Genomic DNA, 19,308 nt, shown 5'->3' on the forward strand with positions numbered 1-19,308 from the left:
AGCATTATTAGTCCGGATTGTTGGCCCCGTAACTGGCCATTACAGTCAACCACAGCGACAGTTACCGGGGTTGGAGGATTAACACATGCAAGAAAGTCACCTATGTTGTCTGTAACTATTGATGGGAAAACTTTATGGACTGTTTTTTCAATTGTACCTTTACCCCCTACTGTGCAGTGCCTTATTGGTCGGGACATTTTAGCTCAAATGGGTGTGGTGTTGACAAATGAGCACCTTTTGGGTTAGTGGCCATTGCATGGACTTTCCCAATCCCTCTAATTTGGACCACAGACATTCCAGTGTGAGTTAAGCAATGGCCTTTGAAAAGGGAAAGTCTGGAGCAAGCACATTTATTGGTGCAAGAACAGTATAAACAAGGACATCTACAGCTTTCTACTAGTCCCTGGAATACCCCTATCTTTGTTAGTAAAAAGAAGTCGGGGAAATATCGTTTGTTACATGATTTACGGGCTGTAAATGAACAAATGGAACCTATGGGAGTCTTACAACCAGGTTTACCTAACCCAGCAATGTTGCTGCAAAACTGGCCTTTGTTAATTGTGGATTTAAAGGACTGCTTTTTTACCATTGCGCTCCACCCAAGGGACACCCGGCGTTTCGCATTTACCCTTCCAGCATTGAATCGAGCTGAACCAGATAAAAGATTTGAATGGACGACCCTTCCTCAGGGCATGCGGAACTCCCCGATGCTGTGTCAATTGTATATTGATAATGCTTTACAACCTTTATGGCAGACTTGGCCAGAGACGGTTATTTATCATTACATGGATGATATTTTATTTGCACAGCCGCAACCTTTCACAGATCAACAAATTCAAGAAATACATTATGCTTTGAAATTACATGGCTTGAATGTAGCTCCTGAAAAAATTCAGTTATCAGCACCCTGGAAATATCTAGGATGGACACTTACTGATCAGATTGTTACCCCCCAGAAACTGCAATTGAATGTTAAAATACATACATTGCATTATGCCCAAAGGTTACTTGGTGATCTGCAATGGTTGCGCCCTATTGTAGGTATCCCAAATGAGTTGCTAGATGAACTTCGACCTTTACTAAAAGGGACTGATCCAGCACAACCTGTCCATATAACCTCTGAGCAGGTTAAAACACTTCAACAGATACTGGACTGTGTGACACAGGGCAGTATTCAGAGACGTGATCTTAACCTCCCCATACAGCTAACAATTTGGTGTGGAACTAAATTTTTATTGGGTGCACTTACTCAGCAAAACAGAAAAACAGGGGAGGTGTGGGCCTTGGAATGGATATCTCCTCCACTTCAACAGCATAAAACCCTTCTTCAAAAAATTGAAATTTTGGCTGATTTGATTAAGAAGGGTCGTGAACGGACGGTACAGGTTACAGGAAAGGAGCCTGATCAGATACGGATACCAGTGAAGAAAGATACATTGACTTGGTACCTGATAAACAGTATGGAATTACAAGAGGCATTGTTGGGAGCCGGAAGTGTGATTGCCATTGATGATATTCCCAATATACCATTGAACTGGATAGGGCAGTGGGGTTGGATTCAATGCCCAAAAAGATCACAGAAACCCCTGTCGGATGCTATAACAGCCTACATGGATGCAGGAAGGAAATCCAGAACTGCTGCTGTAACTTGGCAGGAAAAGGGACAATGGCATCATCAGATTCTCCAGGCTTTGGAGTTGGCTACTTTACAAACAATGGAATTGTTGGCTGTTGTTTGGGCCATGATGCATTTTTCTAGGCCTCTTAACATAGTGACAGATTCTTTGTATGTTGCAGGAGTGTGTGAACGAATAGAAGATGCCTCTATAAAAGAGGTTCAAAATAGGAGGTTACATGAGCTGTTTATACAGCTACAGAGGGCAATTAAGCTGAGAAAGCATCCTTTTTCTGTTATCCATATCAGAAGTCACAAGTGGGATATTGGCCTAGGAGAGGGTAATGCACAAGCAGATAAACTAGTCTCAATCACACAAGTGACTCCAATTCCCAGGCAGACTATGGCCAGAGAGGCACATTCCATGTTTCACCAAAATGCAAAGGGCCTTCATAGAGAATTTCAGATATCTATGGAAGAAGCACGGGCAATAGTTAAAGCCTGTCCTATATGTAGTCATCATAATGGGGGCTGCGGGTTAGGTCTGGGAGTTAATCCAAGAGGGCTGAATACAAATGAGACCTGGCAGATGGATGTTACACATGTTGCTGAATTTGGGAGGATGAAGTATGTGCATATTACTATAGACACCTATAGTCATTTTATATGGGCTACAGCACAGACTGGTGAGAAAGCAGGGCAGGTGGAGAGGCATCTCAGTAGCTGCTTTGCAGTAATGGGAGTGCCACGGCGTATTAAGACTGATAACGTGCCTGCCTACTATAGCAAAAGAATAAAGCAGTTCATGCAAATGTGGGGAATAGAACACGTGACAGGCATCCCTAATTGCCCCACAGGGCAAGCAATTGTAGAAAGAGCTAATGGTACCTTGAAAAGATACTTAAGCAAATACACAGATATTAGAGAGCCACAAGAAAGATTGTCAAGGTGTCTGTTTGTTTTAAATCATCTGTGTGTATTTGGGGAAAGTAAAGTTCCTGCTGTAATTCGACACCATGTACAGGAAAAAGATTGTGTGAAACAAGACGTATGGATAAGGTACAGAGATCCCAAAACAGGACAATGGCAAGGCCCTGCTAAGGTGTTATACTGGGGCTGCGGATATCTTTGTGTTTCTACCCCTACAGGATCCTTGTGGGTACCCGCTAAGTGGACCAGAGCAGTTGTGTTAAATGGAACAGGACCCTCGTCGGCTGAGTGAGGAAGACCTTCGGCGAGTAGAGACGAAGCTGTTGATCATCCTTCGACCAATATTACTTAAATTGAAAGGACAATGTAGTTATGCCATTGATCGAGCAGTTGATCAGTGCAGATCTTTCAATGATATATTAAGCTTGCGTTCGGTGCTTTCTGCATATGAATTTAGAGGGCCTAAGAATTTAGCTTGTATCAAATGTCAAGATAGACGCTCTGCTGCATGGATATTGCTTTTTTGCGGGGGTTGTCAACAAACTAAGTGGGTACACCAGTCTGATATACCTGAATCGTGGTGCCGGAGTTGTGGATTTTTTTGGCAGTTTAACTCCTGGCAAAGAGATCTTCAAATCTTTACAGGGTTACCTGGTCGCCAAGGGTTACAGTTGTATGAATCACCAGAACAGAAAATTCTTGCATGGTATAGGTGGGAATTCCAGCACTTAGTTGAATACATTTTAGGGCAATCTCGGTCGTGTATTTTACAGTCTAAGTGTGGTCGGAATATTCCTCTATCGCAAACAACTGTAATAGGTCCAATTTTGAGAGATCAAGATCCAAACCAAGCATTGAAAGATTGTATAAGGGACCTAAAAAGGTTAAATCTGGGCAGACCAAAGAGGAATAAGAGGAAAGGAAAGAAAAAATATCCTTAGAAACATGTCTGAGTGGTTCAGAGCAGCGTCTGGAAAAATCAAGGTGATGTGGCAGACTTATGCTGCTGTTTTACTAATTTTCATTCTCTCCATAGATAGTGCAGGTGCTGCCAGAGGAGTGAAAGCCCATCAAGCATGGATCCCACCTCAGCCCAAAACTAATATTTGGGTCACCCTGGCAAACTTAACTAATCAGGAGGCTATTTGCCTGTCATTATCTTCTCCCGGTAACCCTTTTACAACCTGTTTGGTTGGGCTACCAGCAGATCCCTGGCCATGCCCTTCAAATGGACCCACCTGCAAGACCAACAATGCTAAAGCAAGTGTGGATAGCTGGGATCAATGGGTTTCCTATTTTCCCTTAGCACCGCAGGAACCCCAAGAATTAGAGCTGTTAGGTTCAGTGATGGCAGATGCATGTCTTAATTTTAATCACAGAAGCCAGCTTCCAGCCAAGAACCATTCTACTATTGTAACTTCTAGCATGGCTATTTACCGTAATGCAACAGCCTGGTGCAATTATACTACAAAGACAGTGTCAATCTCATCAAATGACCCTATTCAATTGCCAGCAGGTTACTTTTTAATTTGTGGGGACCGTGCTTGGCCCGGTGTCCCATCGATGCTGCGTGGGGGGCCATGTACAATTGGACGGCTGTCTCTACTCACACCCAATATGTCCATGATACTAAATATGAGCCACCGCCGTCATCGAAGTAAAAGAATGTCTCATGCATTTACTGCTGATGGCAAAGATGATGTGAAGTTTTGGTCCCCAGAGGCTATAGTTGCAGCATCTTTTTTGACTCCAGGAGTGGCAGCTGCAGGTGCTCATGCCACCCTAAACAAGTTGGGATGCTGGCTTGCTAAGCAAACTAATGCCACCTCTTTGGCAATTTCTAGCCTTTTGCTTGATGTCGATTCTATTCGCCATGCAACACTTCAGAATAGAGCTGCAATTGATTTTCTTTTACTAGCACAAGGCCATGGCTGTGAAGAATTTGAGGGTATGTGCTGTATGAACCTTTCTGACCATGCACAGTCTGTCCACTCTCAGGTCTCCAAGCTGTGATGGTTAACTGGAAATTTACAAGTGGAATCAGAATCGGTATTGATGGATGGCTCAAATCTTTAGGCCTAGGATCATGGTTACATTCTCTTGTTAAGGTTGGCATTACAGTAGGCATTGTAGCTTTGTTAATCATGTTAATTTTGCCGTGTTTTTGCATATGCTTACAGAACATGGTGCAAAAGATGATATCTGCTGCATTTAATCAGACCATGCTTGTTCAACAGAAAAACGGGGAAACTGTAGAGGATTTTGTGGACAGGAGCCACAGCTGCTCTGGGCACCCTGTGCCAGGAGCATGCAAGTCAAACAAGTGCACATTTTAAAATATTATATCCTATATGATAGTGAAGCATATTTCTGTGCATATCTAAGCCTGAAAAATGCAATCCCATCACTGACTGGCTGCCTTTGGGTGTCTGTGCCCCATCCATGGAGGTTTCATATCATGTAGTCTGTAGATGGTGATATGGCAACAAGAACTGTCTCCTCACCTTTTGCATTTCTTGGGGAATGGTTCCTGCTGTCTATCCTGGTGTTTAATTATAGGCATTTCCAAGTCATAGCATCACAGAATCATTTAGGTTGGAAAAGCCCTCTGAGATCAGCAAGTTCAAGCACTGTCCCCACTGCCCCATGTCCCCAAGGGCCGCATCCACAGGGCTGTGAAATTCCCCCAGGGATGGGGACTCCAGCCCTGCCCTGGGCAGTTCCAAGGCCTGACCCCCCTTCCCATGAAGGAATTTCCCCCTATCCATGCTGAGCCTCTCCTCCTGTCCCTGTTGCCTGGAGCAGAGCCCTGTCCCTGTCCCCTCCTGGCAGGGTGCAGTCCTGGGTGCATCCCTACAGCTCTGGGCAGGTTCTCTCTTGGAGAGAAAGCCCTGTGGGAGCATCCAGAGCCCGTGGTCACTGTGAATGCTGCAGCTGAGCACATAAGTCACCTGCTCTCGTTAATCTTCCTTCCATGGAGTCTTTCCTGTAACCTGTCTTTCAATACACGCTGGAAGGTGGGGAGGCTTTGGAGATGTTTTCTGTGACCCATCAGTGCAGTCCTTGAGGAAGGAGGCTTCCGCTGGGACTCAGATTTTAATCTTAGCTTGTGTGCCTTGAAGTTGCTCATTAGGTACTCAGTGTGATAAGATCATATCTGTCAATACAGTTGGTTATTATTGTAATTATTATAATAATGATTATTATTATTCCTACTGCTCTTTTTTATTATATCTGCTTCCCTGCATTTTCCCCAGAAATTGATATATTCATTCATCCCTTTCCCCTCCTCTTTTGATGAAGAAAACCAATACAGATTTGGGGAAATCAAGAAATGCCTGTAGCTCTGCAACAGCCTGCCTGCTCTACACTGTATCTTATTTTTGTAATTTGGAAAGGAAATAATAATCAATTTTCCCTACTTCTCTCAAGGCTTTTCTTCTTGGGGGTTATCCTCTCACTTAAATATCACCAGAGATAGGCAATAGTAGCGTTTAAAATCTGATTAAATCTTTCAGCCTTACTGTCATTTAAGGAAGTCAGATAAGGAACTTTGAAACAACAATATAAATAATGAAAATAAGTGTGTCATTCCTCACTGGGTATCAGAAGCACTGAACTGTGCTGGATTATGTTTCTTCAGTGTATCCCTAATATATGAACTTTTCATTTAACTTTGCATTTCCTAGAGTTTTTCAGCTGCCAGTGTGTTATGAGCAAGAACAATAAAATATTATTTTCTGTTTTTTTTCCTTTCCTTTCCAGTTGTTTCCTGTCATTGCTCCTGGTGGCAGCTGTGGTTTGGAAGATTAAACAAAGTTGCTGGGCATCACGACGGAGAGAGGTGAGAGGGATAAAGTGCTATTCCTTAAATGACTTTTTAATAGTTGTTCTCTCTAGATGCATATTTATTCACATATGCATCACATTAACCCTAAATTGAAGGCTAAGCTAATTCAGTTAATGCTGCTATTTAGGCTTTTAGCATATTTTTGATTATAGTTTCAGTGACAAATTATGTTATTTTAGTATCCTGCTGCTGCAGTTTCTGTGAAGCACCAAAAAAATAGGGGTGAATATCCTGAATTCCCAGAACTTCTGTTTCTAGACAGCATAAGTACCAAACCACATAAACTAGGAGATTCTTTATATGTGTTTCAAAATAGGAAATAGAAAATGGAAACATTAGCTCTTGTGTAATACATTAAAAAAAGAAGTCAAATCCCCATTTTCAACCTAAATCTTATTCAGATATTTTGAGTGGTTGGTTTTTCCCCCCCTGGAACATTAGGGGCATAAGAAAAAGGCAGGGAAGTCACCCAGTAGCTTACTCCTTAAAAATGTGAATTTTAGAGCCAAAGTCTTTTCCTCTTCACCTACCCATGGTCCAAATGAGCTTCACAACATTTTGTGTTTGCATCATGTAAATAACTTAGTGCTTTACACCTCCAAAATCTGGTTTCTCCTTGTTTATCCCTGATTTATTTTTCTTCACTACCTTCCTTTCTTGCTTCTCAATGGACCCTGCTCTCCTGTTCCACCCAAACACTCAGGGTGACCCAGGTGAGGTGGCCAATTGCTGTGGCACAAAGGACGTGTCCTCAGTCCCCACTTTTCAGCACCAATGCCCCCGTACACCAGTTGTGTTTGTAGGGCAGTCCTGGGTGCCACAAGCAGCTGCCCACACACCCATCAGGTTTCCTTGGTGTGCTAGGAGCATGGAACGTGCAGCTATCACAGCTTGGGCTGGGCTGCACCTGGAGTTGTTTTTAGGAGCTTTGTCTTGTGTTAATCTGTTTATTTCTATGCAAAATGAGAGAAGCCAGCCATCATCCCTGTGAGTCCATGTGCACTTTCTGTATACAGTTATCTCTTTGTCATCACCTGAGGCCAGATTCCCTAAGGAATGGGGCGTTTCTCCTCTGCTTTGGGATTTTCAGGTGAGATCTGCCCATTCCTCCAGGTTTTCCTCCCAGCTGTGCTGCTGGGCTGAAGCTCTTGGCAGCTGCAGACCCACCTGTGTCACTGTTGTGTTCAAGAGTGGTTTGTTCCCGTGTAGGAGTTGATCAAGAGGATTTGGGGGATTAATTTTTATGGTGTTGGAATTCTTTGCAAGTCCCTGTTTCCTGCATATCTTCAGAGATCTGTAGCTAATTGTACTTTGCAGTGCAATGGTGTGAGTAATATGAATTTATTCCATATGAGGAGCTCCTCTCTGGTAATAAAGCAGGATGATGTCGGATAACTCTTCTCCTCTTCTTTCTCTTTCTGCTTCACATGTTTCTGCTTTTACTGGTGAACTCACTGCAGAATATAATCATTGCTTTTCAAACAGATAACCCTTAATCTTGGAAATAATGGAAGTCTTTGAGGTTTTCTGTATTCTCTGAAGGTAGATAAATTTTTACTACGGCAACTGGTTTTTTCCTGCTTGCTTTCTTGGCAAGAAACTAAGCTGGAGTCAGCGTAGCATCCCCTGTGGCTCCTGGGGTTAAATGTTATCTAGGAATATATAAGGAATAGAGACCAAGAAGTTAATAGTGTGCTTTGGAGTTAAAGTATTTGAGTGGTAGCCTAAGTGAGAAGTGTCTCTATAAATTAAGTTACAGTCTGATACATGTTTTAAGGAAAAAAAAAACAGCCCTGGAGTACTGGCAACATATTGGCATGTTTCAGTCTAAATTCAGTCTACATGTGTGGCTGTTTGACAGGCAGTTCATCAGGGTGGTGTTTCCCAGGCACATTCCTGACTTTTGCTGTTATTTATCTTGCTCTCTCTTTTTATCTAGTGACTCTATCTTGTAATTAATGGATCTCTGCTGTTCCATTTTCTGTTAAAAATACTTGTAAATCTTGAGGAAACAGTTTAAAATCTTTGTTGTGCCATAATTACGTATATTAATAACACTTTCTCCAGAAGCAGAAGTCCACCCAAGAAATTGTTATCTAAGATGATATTATAGCTTGAAGTTGGAGGTTTTTTTACTGATTCTTGATAAACCCAAGCAAAGGTCTCTTTAGTAGTTTTAAATAATGATCAATGCCCCATCCCTGGCAGTATCCCAGGCCAGGCTGGACAGGGCTTGGAGCGCCCTGGGATAGTGGAAGGTGTCCCTGCCCATGGCAGGTGTTGGAATTAGAAGATCTCCAAGGTCCTTTCCAGCCCAAAGTGTTCCATGATTCTCCAAAAAATGCTGCAGCCCTGGAGGAAGATCTTTCTCTGGTTTGGGCTGTGTTTTTAGCAGTAGTCAAGTTACAATCAACCATTTCTCATGTCTGTAGTAACTCTGTAGTATCTTCCCACATGTGTAGCAACTCTGTGCTTGTTCTCTGATTTTAGCCCAGAGGCCAGTAAGATATTGCGCCGGCAGTTTATATACAAGCACGAACGGGACGGGACTACTGATGGATGTGTCGGAACCGTTTATTCTCCAGAATCTTTATAATACATAGTTTTGTCTGTGCAAAGATCCTGACAGTTCGCATCCAGGCAGCAAGCCAAAGAAACTCACTTGTTACAAGCCACCAAATACTCATCCTAGCCAATTACACAGAGAGAAAGCATATTGACAGTGATTCTATCCAATCAACATAAACACACATAGCTGGAGTTAAAACAATACTTGCTTGTTCATTTATAAGAAGACAAAGCATAAAACCCTATTCATAATTTCAACCTTGCTATAGAAACTTTTTGCAACTTAGAAAGTTATTCCGAATCGCTAATACATAGCTCTATTGTTCTATTCCTCACGTCTTTGCTACAGCTTAACAAGATGCATCAGCAATATCCATAGCTCTGCTGCACTGAGGCCTGTCTGTTTTCCCACAAACCTGAAACCCTCTAACTTTATGGATTCCAACAGATATGATGCAATGCGCAGGGAATTCACAGCTGTCCATCCCTTCTGCTTCCAGCAGGAGCACTGCACATGCCCAAATCCTTATGGCAGTGCTGAGTGAAAAGCTGATGGCTGAGGCTTATTCTGAGGAGTGTGCTGACAGGTTTAGTGGTCAAAATTACACAGCCGGGGTTGCTTGGGAAATGTGCTGGGAGAAGGCAGACAGCTGTGCTTGGTGTGGCTGGGGAATGGAACACAGCAGCATCCTTTGGTTGAAACCAAGTTTGCTTTGCTCCTTATGGAGAAGGCAGCATGCTACAAATCCAAAGTCTCCATCAGGATCTTGTAGAACACACAAGATTCTCCTGACTTTCCTTTTCTGTATTTCAGCTAAACCTCTCTGCCCAGCTGCTTGCAGTTGTGTCAGTGCTTCTCAATCTCCAGCTCTGTGGGGTGGACAGACACAGGCAATGCGGGCTTGTAGGAAAATGAGTTTGGAACACTGAGCTGAAGTTCAGCCCTTGCAAAGAGTAAAACTTGACCTGCAGTAAAAATGGGAATGATTTGTGTCATGTCAGGCATTCAGGAGATGGAACTGTAAACTGTGTGTTTATTCCCCTGCAATTGAGCCCCGTGTTTGAGTATCTTCAGACATCTTAAAAAAGGGAAAATAGAAATAAAAAGGCAGCCTTTTATAGGAGGCTTAGAATGAGGTGAATGACATTAGGAAATAGGGATAGGAAACCTCTCTGTCTTGTCTGTAGAAAATGACATGTTAAGGAATCACAGTGGTAATAGAGAATAATGCACAAAGTATGAGCATAATGTTAGAATTTCAATATGCTCATCTTCTGTCAGGAATTTTCTGTCCTATTGTTCTGTTTTTGCATCCAAGTCCTCTTCACCCTCAGTCTTGTTTGTTTCCTTCACTGGGAGCAAGGAATAGCTCCCTCCCAGCAAAGGGAGTGTGGCTGACCCAGGGTGGGGAGGGTCAGCTAGATCACTCCCTGTGCCTCTCTGGAATGTGGGGGGAGTATCAATAGCAAGCACCTACAGAGATAATTAAATTTGGGTGTCTAGAGCTCCATTTCATCCTTAACAAAATGATCTGTGTTTTGCCTCCTTTCTTGCCAAGGCTATATAAGACTGAATATTTGTACTCTGCAAGTCACCCAGTTATTCAGGAGGTGGTTTGTGTATTGATTTACTGCAGGAATTATCCTTCTCTGTCTCATTGCTGAAACCTTTTTCCCTCCCAAGTGTATTCAAAACTTAGTTGTGCTTCAATTTCCACTGGCATCCTCTGCTGTAGCTTCCATGCACACAGAATGCCACGTAGGCAAGCAGATCCCTGTGTTTTTTACAGCAAACATGTTGCAAGGGATCTGTGCTGTGTGTTATTTATTGCCCTGCCTTCCTTTTCTTCCCCTTCCTGCTCTCATCCTTTAGTATTTATTCGTCTCTTAGGTCTTCTCTCTTAGAATGTGATTAAGGGCATCCTTGGTCAAGGAAAAAGCTTTAGATTTGGAATATTTTCAATTAACTGTAATTTGGGATCATTGTTGTTTAGAGTCTTCAGTGGTGTTTTGGATCAGGATGTGCTCCAGAGGATTTGGTATCAAACTTATGCAGAAATATTAAAAGGTCTGGCAACAAATTTCTCTAGATTTGGGCAGTCCCAGGTGCTTTGGAGGGTTTACTGGTGCATTCTCCAAATTCCCAGCAGTCATTTGCCACATAGATCTTGTTCTGCAGCACTGACAGCACTGTTTGGTGTCTGTCAGCAGAAAGAAAATACTAAGCTTGGGTTTGGGGTGGTTTGTAGGGAAAACAAGAATTGGAGGAGTGAAAAATCACAGCCAGCAGGCGACTGAGGAGGTTGAGTCATGTGGTAAGCGCAATAATTTCTCTCATTACAGTGGGAAACATGAACCTGGCTATCTTTTTTTTATGCACTGAAAGTGGGTTTACTTCCCAGAATAGCTGTTTCCAGGACAATAGACTGAAGTGATGGTGGCTCTGGTGTTTTAAAAGCTGAATGTAAATTTCCATTTCCTGCATTTATGAGTAGCAAAATAAGAACTCAGTGTTACTAGTAGGTGTAACTAGTTGTCCTGGGTTGACTATATGATGCTTTTATCCCCAATTATCTCCTTCTGTTTATGCTGAATAATAAGTTTTGAACCTTTAAGACGTGTTCCAGAGAGTGAAGGGGGGGAGAGAAGAAGCGCACAGTATTTTTTCAGACACTGCACTCCTCCTACGCATTCCTACACATTCTCTCCCAAATTTGCTCTGAACCAGGACACCAGTTATTGGAGTACTGTGTCCACACTACTCTCAGCAATGTGTTGGGTGTTGCAGATGGTGGAGAACAACACTGCAAGGTAAATTTGTTACCTGGAAGATAAGCAAGAGTTTTAAGCATCACAAATTCCTCATTTTCTCCAAGGAAAAACATACTGAGGTTTGGTGATGCAAATCAGTGGCTGTGGAAAGGAATCATATGGAAAATAGATTTGTAGAGAATCTTTAAATTTTGATAGAAGGTTTATATAGAATCATAGAAGATTCATGATGGGATGAGGATCTTCTAAAGGATCAGCCAAAAGTTTAAGCAGTATGTCCCTGCCTGTGGCAGGGGATTGGAGCTAGATGAACTTTAGGTCCTTGCAAACCAAACCAGTCTGTAACACCCAATATCTGCAACTGCGGGTAAAAAAGTCAAAAACTGTTCTGTTTTTCTCCCCTTTTTAATGGTTAGAGTGGCAATGCCAGTAATTTCTATTTTTAGAAACATGGCTCTCAGAACGAGTGCTTTTGGAAGGACCTTTTCTAGGTCAATCAAATGGTGCAATTCAGTGACTCGTGCTAGGCAGGAGGTCAGATCAAATAATCGGAACTTTCCGCTCTCCCTAAATTTAAAATCCATGAATGGGAACCAGCTCATAGTGCCAGGAGGCTTTTTCCGAAATACAGACACTGTGTGCTCTGCAGTGATCCATGTGGCTTTGGTCACCAGCTCAAGGAAATTGCAGCAGAAATAAGAGATGCCCTGAAGAGGAAAAACATCCCAAAATATTAGTGCTGACAAGAGATTCCTGCTTGGGGGGGAAATTGATGGTCTGGTTTTGTTTGAACATGCTCCTGTCACTTCTGTGCCCAGTGCAGCTCCTCTTGGGGGATTGCAGATGGCCAGTTCCAGCTGAGCAGCTGCATTCCCAACCTCTGTGTGTCGGACACCCTCACATGGGGCTGGCAGCCACAGGCCATGGAGCTCTTGTGACAGAGTCCTCAGGGGAGCTGGTGCTAGAGAGTTCAGTTGGTTTTATATCCCACAGAAGGGCTGGTGGAGCTTGAGCAAAGATGAAGCTGGAGTATCAAATTAGATGAAGCTGGAGTATCATGCTTGGGATACCAGCTCACTGGGTCAAACGTTCTGTTTGGCAAGGGGTGGAACTGGATGGGTTTCTAGGTCCCTTCCAACCCAAGCCACTCCATGATTTTATGATTTTATCAAGCCCAGCTCTAGGAGAGTTCAACCTTATTTTGAAAAAAGGCCACTACTGGTCTATTGAAGCTGTTCTTGTTTCAGACTCCAAGCTCTCTTTCTGGTAGTAGGCATCAGCTACCATCACAGATCTCTAATTTAGTTATTTGGAAAAATCAGGGAGAGATTTTGTAATTATTTCAGAAGAGCTCCACTCAGTCAAAACTTCATTGTGCTATTGTGTAATTATCAGGTATTGGTGTATATTTTAGTCTGCATGGACTAGATCCTTCTGGTCTTTTAAAAATGATCTTATTCTTCTTATTAAAGGTCAGGATTTCTATGCCCTCCTACTGGGCATGATTATGATGAATAACTTGCTTATCTTAATCAGCCCTGAATTAAATATCTTCTGTCATTTCTGCATGAGGCAACTTCCCAGCAGCTTTGCTTTGTGGTTTGTTATAGTTTTGAAGTGTGGAAATGCCTGTTGAGAAGGATTTGAACATTAATTCTCTCCTCCTCTCTCTTTCAACATAGCCTGCAAAGTCAGTTACAAAACTAATTAGCTAACATTAATATATGCACTGCTCTAGAGGCTTAAAAACTAAATTTTCAGTGATGATTAAAGCGTCAGAGAAAATTGTTTGTTTGTTGACTTATATGGTAGTTAGTGTAATTGTAGTTAAATACTTTAAATCACTTAGTTCTGAGACATTTGTGGCTCATCTTGATGGAATATTTATGGCTTGTATGTTTATTTTTTGCTGATGCCAGTTTTTATTTTGGAAGGTAACTCCCTTTCCCCCAAGGTCACCAAGTTATGATGACATAAAGCAAATATTCCTACAGCAGGATCTACATGTTGCTTCCAAGTAATGTACAGTGATTCTCCAATGGAGCCAGGCTGGCAGAGCTGGGAATGTTCCCCTGGAGAAGGGAAGGCTCCAGGCAGAGCTCAGAGCCCCTGGCAGGGCCTGCAGGGGCTGCAGGAGAGCTGGAGAGGGACTGGGGACAAGGCCTGCAGGGACAGGAGCCAGGGAATGGCTCCCACTGGGAAAGGGGAGATTGGGCTGGCATCTTGGCAAGGAATTCCTGGCTGGGAGGGGGTGAGGCCCTGGCGCAGGTGCCCAGAGCAGCTGGGGCAGCTGCAGGCTGCTGACAAGCAGTGTGGGAAGGGGACACCACCCTCACGGGGTTCTAAGGACCCACAGAGAAGGTTCCAGCCCTGGTGGCAGGCAGCTTGGTGGATCTGCACATCTGCAGGGCCAGCTCCAACAGGTGCTCAGGCCCCATGGAATCATGCCCTGGTTTAGGTTGGAAGAGACCATAAAGACCATCTAATCTCACCCTCTGCCATGGGCAGGGACACCTCCCACTGTCCCAGGGTACCCCGTCTGTCCTTGGGCACTGCCAGGGATCCAGGGGCAGCCACAGCTGCTCTGGGCACCCTGTGCCAGTACTTCATTATTGTCCTCCTTGAGTTCCTACTGTTTTCCTTCCTGATGTGTTTTCCTTCTTAAAAAAAACCCAAAAACAAAACAATTGAGACAAATTGCTCATGTAGATACTGAAGTTCCTTATCAGTTCTAGATCACTGTTCCGATAAGCTTGTTTTTAAGGCCAATCTTCATAAGGAGCAAATAAAATCCAGGATATGTGACTTTTTTCTGGACAAATTACTGTTATTTCATGGCAGAAAATACCAGAGCCCCATCCCCAAAGCTACCAGGGCCCTGTGCTCAGGCAGCAGTCTCTGCAGGAACAGTTGCTGAGATGGATGTAAGTAGGATGGTTATATGGAGCCTCCTGGCTGCTTTATGCTGGGAATAAAATGTCCAGGCTTTTCCTGTCAGGAAACACAGCATAGGTTATATTAGTCAATTAACCTGGTAACCTGAATAGCTGTTTGTCTTCTCTGAGAGAGCCTGCACTACTGCCTGGCAAGGCTTTCCTCACTTCCTCAGGAGGTTTTTCTCCCATCAGTAACACTCTTCATTTTAGATTGTCCATTACTCAATGTGTGTGAATTAAAAACATTCCTGGTAGTAATCACTTTATTCGAAGGGTTCCAGGCTGGGTTGGACTGGGCTTGGAGCAGCCTGGTCTAGTGGAAGGTTTTCCTGGTTTAGGGCAAATTTGGGAGAAAACCTCTGAATTGGAGTCCCTCTAGAAAGGAAATTCAAGCGGCCCCTCCCTCAGCAGGTTCGGGAAAAGATTTCCTTGGAGAAAAGTGGAAAAAGCTGTTTATTTAACAGGCAAAGCATTCACCAGCACACAAAAAATGAGCAATATTGAACAATAACACCTCTCACTGTTCTGCAGAGATGACAAACCCACAAAGTCCCTCGTGGGCTGTAGCTCAGCTCACTCAGTCTCCGATCAGTCCCTCCGGTGCTGGAAATGCCCGGTGGGGTGCAGGTGAGAGCTGTGGGTGCTCTGCTGGTGTTCAGGCCAGAGCAGGTTTGAAGAGCTCCAAAGAAAAGCCACAGTCCAGGGAACTTCTGTGCATCAGCGAGCTAAAACTAACTAAAAGCAAAGGAGAGCTCTGTCCCGCTGTCTGTCCGTCCACAGACAGCCCAGTCCAGGAGCAGGAATGTGAGGAGTGAGTGCAGTGTCTGAAAACAAACTGTGCACTTCTTGTCTCCCCCTTTGCTCTCAGAACCAGCCTGAAAGGTGCAAAACTCATTTCTGGGCTAAACAGACCAATGGGGATGCGAGCATCATAAAGTCAGCCCAGGAGAAAAGTGGAACATAGCAGGGAGTGGAACAAGATGGTCTCTAAGGTGTCTTCCAACCCAAACCATTCCATTATTCTGTGCTGTGGAAAAACATCACACTCAATGCAAATGAAATGTGTGCACATTCTCACAGTTTGCAGTTATATGAATATTAAAGGCCAGAGGTGTATTCCAAGACAGGCTTTTTGATGTGATTTCTTTGTAAGGCTGTCAAACACTTTGCCTTTAAAATCCTCTTTGTGCCTAAGTGATTTAAAATATTCCCAGGTTGTCCTATTAATCGTGTCATCTGGAAAACCAAGGTTTGCTTGAAAGAGTATGGAGGTTCATTATCTGAAATCTCAGAAAGCCCATCTTTAGGAATGAGAGAAAGGCAGGTTCTGGAGTATCTAGATGTTAACAGCTGCTGACTTGCAAAGCCATGCTCAGCCTCTTGACTGGAGAAAAATCACATTTTCTCCCTTACAGCATCATAAAATCTTTTAATTAAAATTTTGACACACTAAACAAATATTGAAGGATTGATACGTGTCTGGGTTAAACAGGCATGGTGCAAGCCTTGGGGTAAGCCATGACATTAAAGTTATAGAACAATTATTTCTTAAATTAGTTCTTAATTTTTAGGGGGAACTTTGTAGCATGACCTGTGCTACACCAGGAGCTGGTGCTAGGAAAAGGATGTTCCCTTACGCATTTGCTGCTTTTCTTGCATCCTGGACCTCTGATTTCATCTGCTTTGGGCATTTTTATGCTCAGGTAAGAGCCCACCTGCAGAGCTGCCCCAGCATGGGTTGATGCCAAAGGCAAGGTGGGAATTGTGTCCCTGTGCCCCTGGCTCAGGTGAGAGCCCACCTGCAGAGCTGCCCCAGCCCTGGGGCCAACAGCAGGAGCACGTGGAGCTGCTGCAGAGAGCCCAGAGGAGGCCCCGGAGCTGCTGCAGGGCTGGAGCCCCTCTGCTCTGGAGCCAGGCTGGCAGAGCTGGGAATGCTCCCCTGGAGAAGGGAAGGCTCCAGGCAGAGCTCAGAGCTCCTGGCAGGGCCTGCAGGGGCTGCAGGAGAGCTGGAGAGGGACTGGGGACAAGGCCTGCAGGGACAGGAGCCAGGGAATGGCTCCCACTGCCAGAGGGCAGGGATGGATGGGATATGGGGAACTGGGAATTGTTCCCTGGCAGGGTGGGCAGGCCCTGACACAGGTGCCCAGTGGGGCTGTGGCTTTCTCATCCCTGAAGTCATTCAGGGCCAGCCTGGACAGGGCTTGGAGCAGCCTGGGGTAGTGGAAGGTATCTCTGTCTGTGGCAGGGGGTAGAACTGGATAATCTTTGGGATCCCTTCCATTCCAAACCATCCTGTGGTTCTATATTCTCAAAGCTACTTTTGACTTCAGTAGGAGTCATGTTGCCAAATTGCACATTTTCTTTAGTAAAATGACTTCCTTTGAAGAACTAATAGCTTTCAGTTCGTCAGTCTCTTGGACATCTTCATCAGGACAGCTTGTTCATTGATTTTATAGCCATTAAACAAAGCACTCTGCGATAGCTGAAGGGGACAATTACAGGAACAACAACCCAGCAATCTGTTTCACACTTGCTTTCGTCTGCAATCTGCTGGTGTGCTTTAAATACCCGAGCACTCCTCGTGTCCTTTTCCCCAAGTGTGAGTTACACACAAGTTTGCTTACGAACACTCCATTTGTGTGGATTTGTTGGGTTTTTGCTTTGTGACAGTATCTACAATCTGCTCAAAATGCCTTTTTTTCCCCCTTTCTTTTTTCTTTCAAAAATTAAGGAAAACTTTACCACATGCCTTTTATGGCAGTAAAATTTTAAGTTTTTTTAGCTAGACTGAGAGCCATAGAAGCTCGTACACCCCCCCAAGCTTATCTACACTGACCTCATCGTGCCTTGCCTGCACCCCCAAGTTACAGAGACAGTCCTCTGCAGTGAAAGAGTCTCAGAATTATAGGTGATTTGGCAAAGCAAAGACCATAGAAGGTTCCAGAGGGTGGCAATCAGGGGCACAAGTGGGAGGCCTGTCTGCAGTGGTGTCCTCCAGGGTTCTGTACTGGCCCCAGTGCTGTTTGGTTCATCAGTGATTTGGGTGAGGGCTGGGTGGCTCCTGGGCGGTTCCCAGTCACACAGAGGTGGCAGGAGCCCCTCTGTGCTGCCCTCCAGATGGACCTGACAGCTGGGAGGGATGGGCAGAGAGGGCCTGCTGAAATTCCACAGGGACAAATGCAGGATCCTGCACCTGGGGAGAAGCAGCCAGCAGGTCCTGGTGGACGGCCAGCTGTGCCCTGGGGGCCAAGGAGCCACTGGGACCCTGGGGGCAGCAGGAAGAGCAGTGCCAGCAGGGTGGGGGGATCCTGGCCCTGTGCCCAGCCCTGGAGGCAGCTCTGGAGTGATCCTGGCCCTGTGCCCGGCCCTGGAGGAACCTCTGGAGTGATCCTGGCCCTGTGCCCGGCCCTGGAGGCAGCTCTGGAGTGATCCTGGCCCTGTGCCCGGCCCTGGAGGAACCTCTGGAGTGATCCTGGCCCTGTGCCCGGCCCTGGAGGCAGCTCTGGAGTGATCCTGGCCCTGTGCCCGGCCCTGGAGGCAGCTCTGGAGTGATCCTGGCCCTGTGCCCGGCCCTGGAGGCAGCTCTGGAGTGATCCTGGCCCTGTGCCCGGCCCTGGAGGCACCTCTGGAGTGCTGTGTCCAGCTCTGGAGCCTCAGCATGGAGGGAGGACATGCACGTCCTGGAGCAGGGCCAGCAGAGGCTGTGCAGCTGAGGAAGGGCCTGGAGCATCCCTGTGCCCGGGAAAGGCTGAGGGAGCTGGGGCTGCTCAGCCTGGAGAGGAGCCCCAGCTGAAAGGGGCCTCAGCGCTGGCTGTCCATGAGTGTCTTCGGGTGTCCCTGAGTGTCCCTGTCTTTCCCAGTCTGTCCCTGGGTGTCCCTGTCTGTCTGTCCCTGTGTCCCCCAGTCTGTCCCTGTGTGCAGAGGGCAGAGCAGGCCCAGGCTCTGCTCCAGGCCCAGCCATGGCCCCAGAGCCACAGGCATGGCCTGAGCCCAGGGAGTGGGTGGCACTGGATGGTGCCTAAGGTCCCTTCCAATCCAAACCATTCTGGGACTGGCTGATTCTGGAATCAGTTCCAAACAATGTTGTTGGATAACAGCACCTTCCTTTCACCCTCTTCTGTGCTGCACGGGGATGTTGGGGCACAGGGCATTTTGTGGGGTTTTCTATGGGGTTTTTGAGTGTTGTAAATGATCACTTTGGGCTTGGAGTGTCAGATTGCTCAGAATTAATGGGAAAATGCAGGTGGCAATGGTGAGAATTCTGGAGAGCATTTGGTGGTGCCTCAGTCCAGCTTAAAAACAGAAGATAACTGGTGTTGCTGTAATAAGTAGTGATGGTAAATGTGTAAATCTGTGTCAGAGCATTGGGCAGTTCCTGCATTTAAGGTTAAGAGCACTGAGTTTTCTCATGCTGCACAAAGTGTTTGCCTCTTCCCTTACTAGAGACACCGAGTCCCACTGGACCCCTTGCCTCATGGAATTCTGGCTTCTGCCCCCCCGTCAGGCTGTGTTGACACTATCAGACATTAGTCACTGGAGCCAACAAGAAGTGTGTCCATAGCTCAGCTAAAACTGAAAAGCTGTTTCCAGCCCAGCTGTGTAGAAAGTATCTGGTTTTTGTGTGTTAAAAAAGGGGG

The 19,308-nt window shown here is 45.2% G+C and overlaps 1 protein-coding gene across 2 annotated transcripts in view; it reads left to right on the top strand.

Annotated features, from left to right (window-relative positions):
- Window positions 1–19,308, top strand: part of ATRN (attractin) — a 156,202-nt gene that overhangs the window by 117,348 nt on the left and 19,546 nt on the right. The window contains exon 26 of one of the 2 annotated variants that reach the window (XM_030947016.1): window positions 6,311–6,389. In XM_030947016.1, the coding sequence (XP_030802876.1) occupies window positions 6,311–6,389 (79 nt within the window). Of the gene's footprint in view, window positions 1–2,763; window positions 2,886–6,310; window positions 6,390–19,308 lie in introns of those variants that run through there. The other variant, XM_030947017.1, reaches the window with a different exon arrangement.

Source organism: Camarhynchus parvulus, chromosome 4, assembly GCF_901933205.1.
Source record: "Camarhynchus parvulus chromosome 4, STF_HiC, whole genome shotgun sequence".
NCBI lineage: Eukaryota > Metazoa > Chordata > Aves > Passeriformes > Thraupidae > Camarhynchus > Camarhynchus parvulus.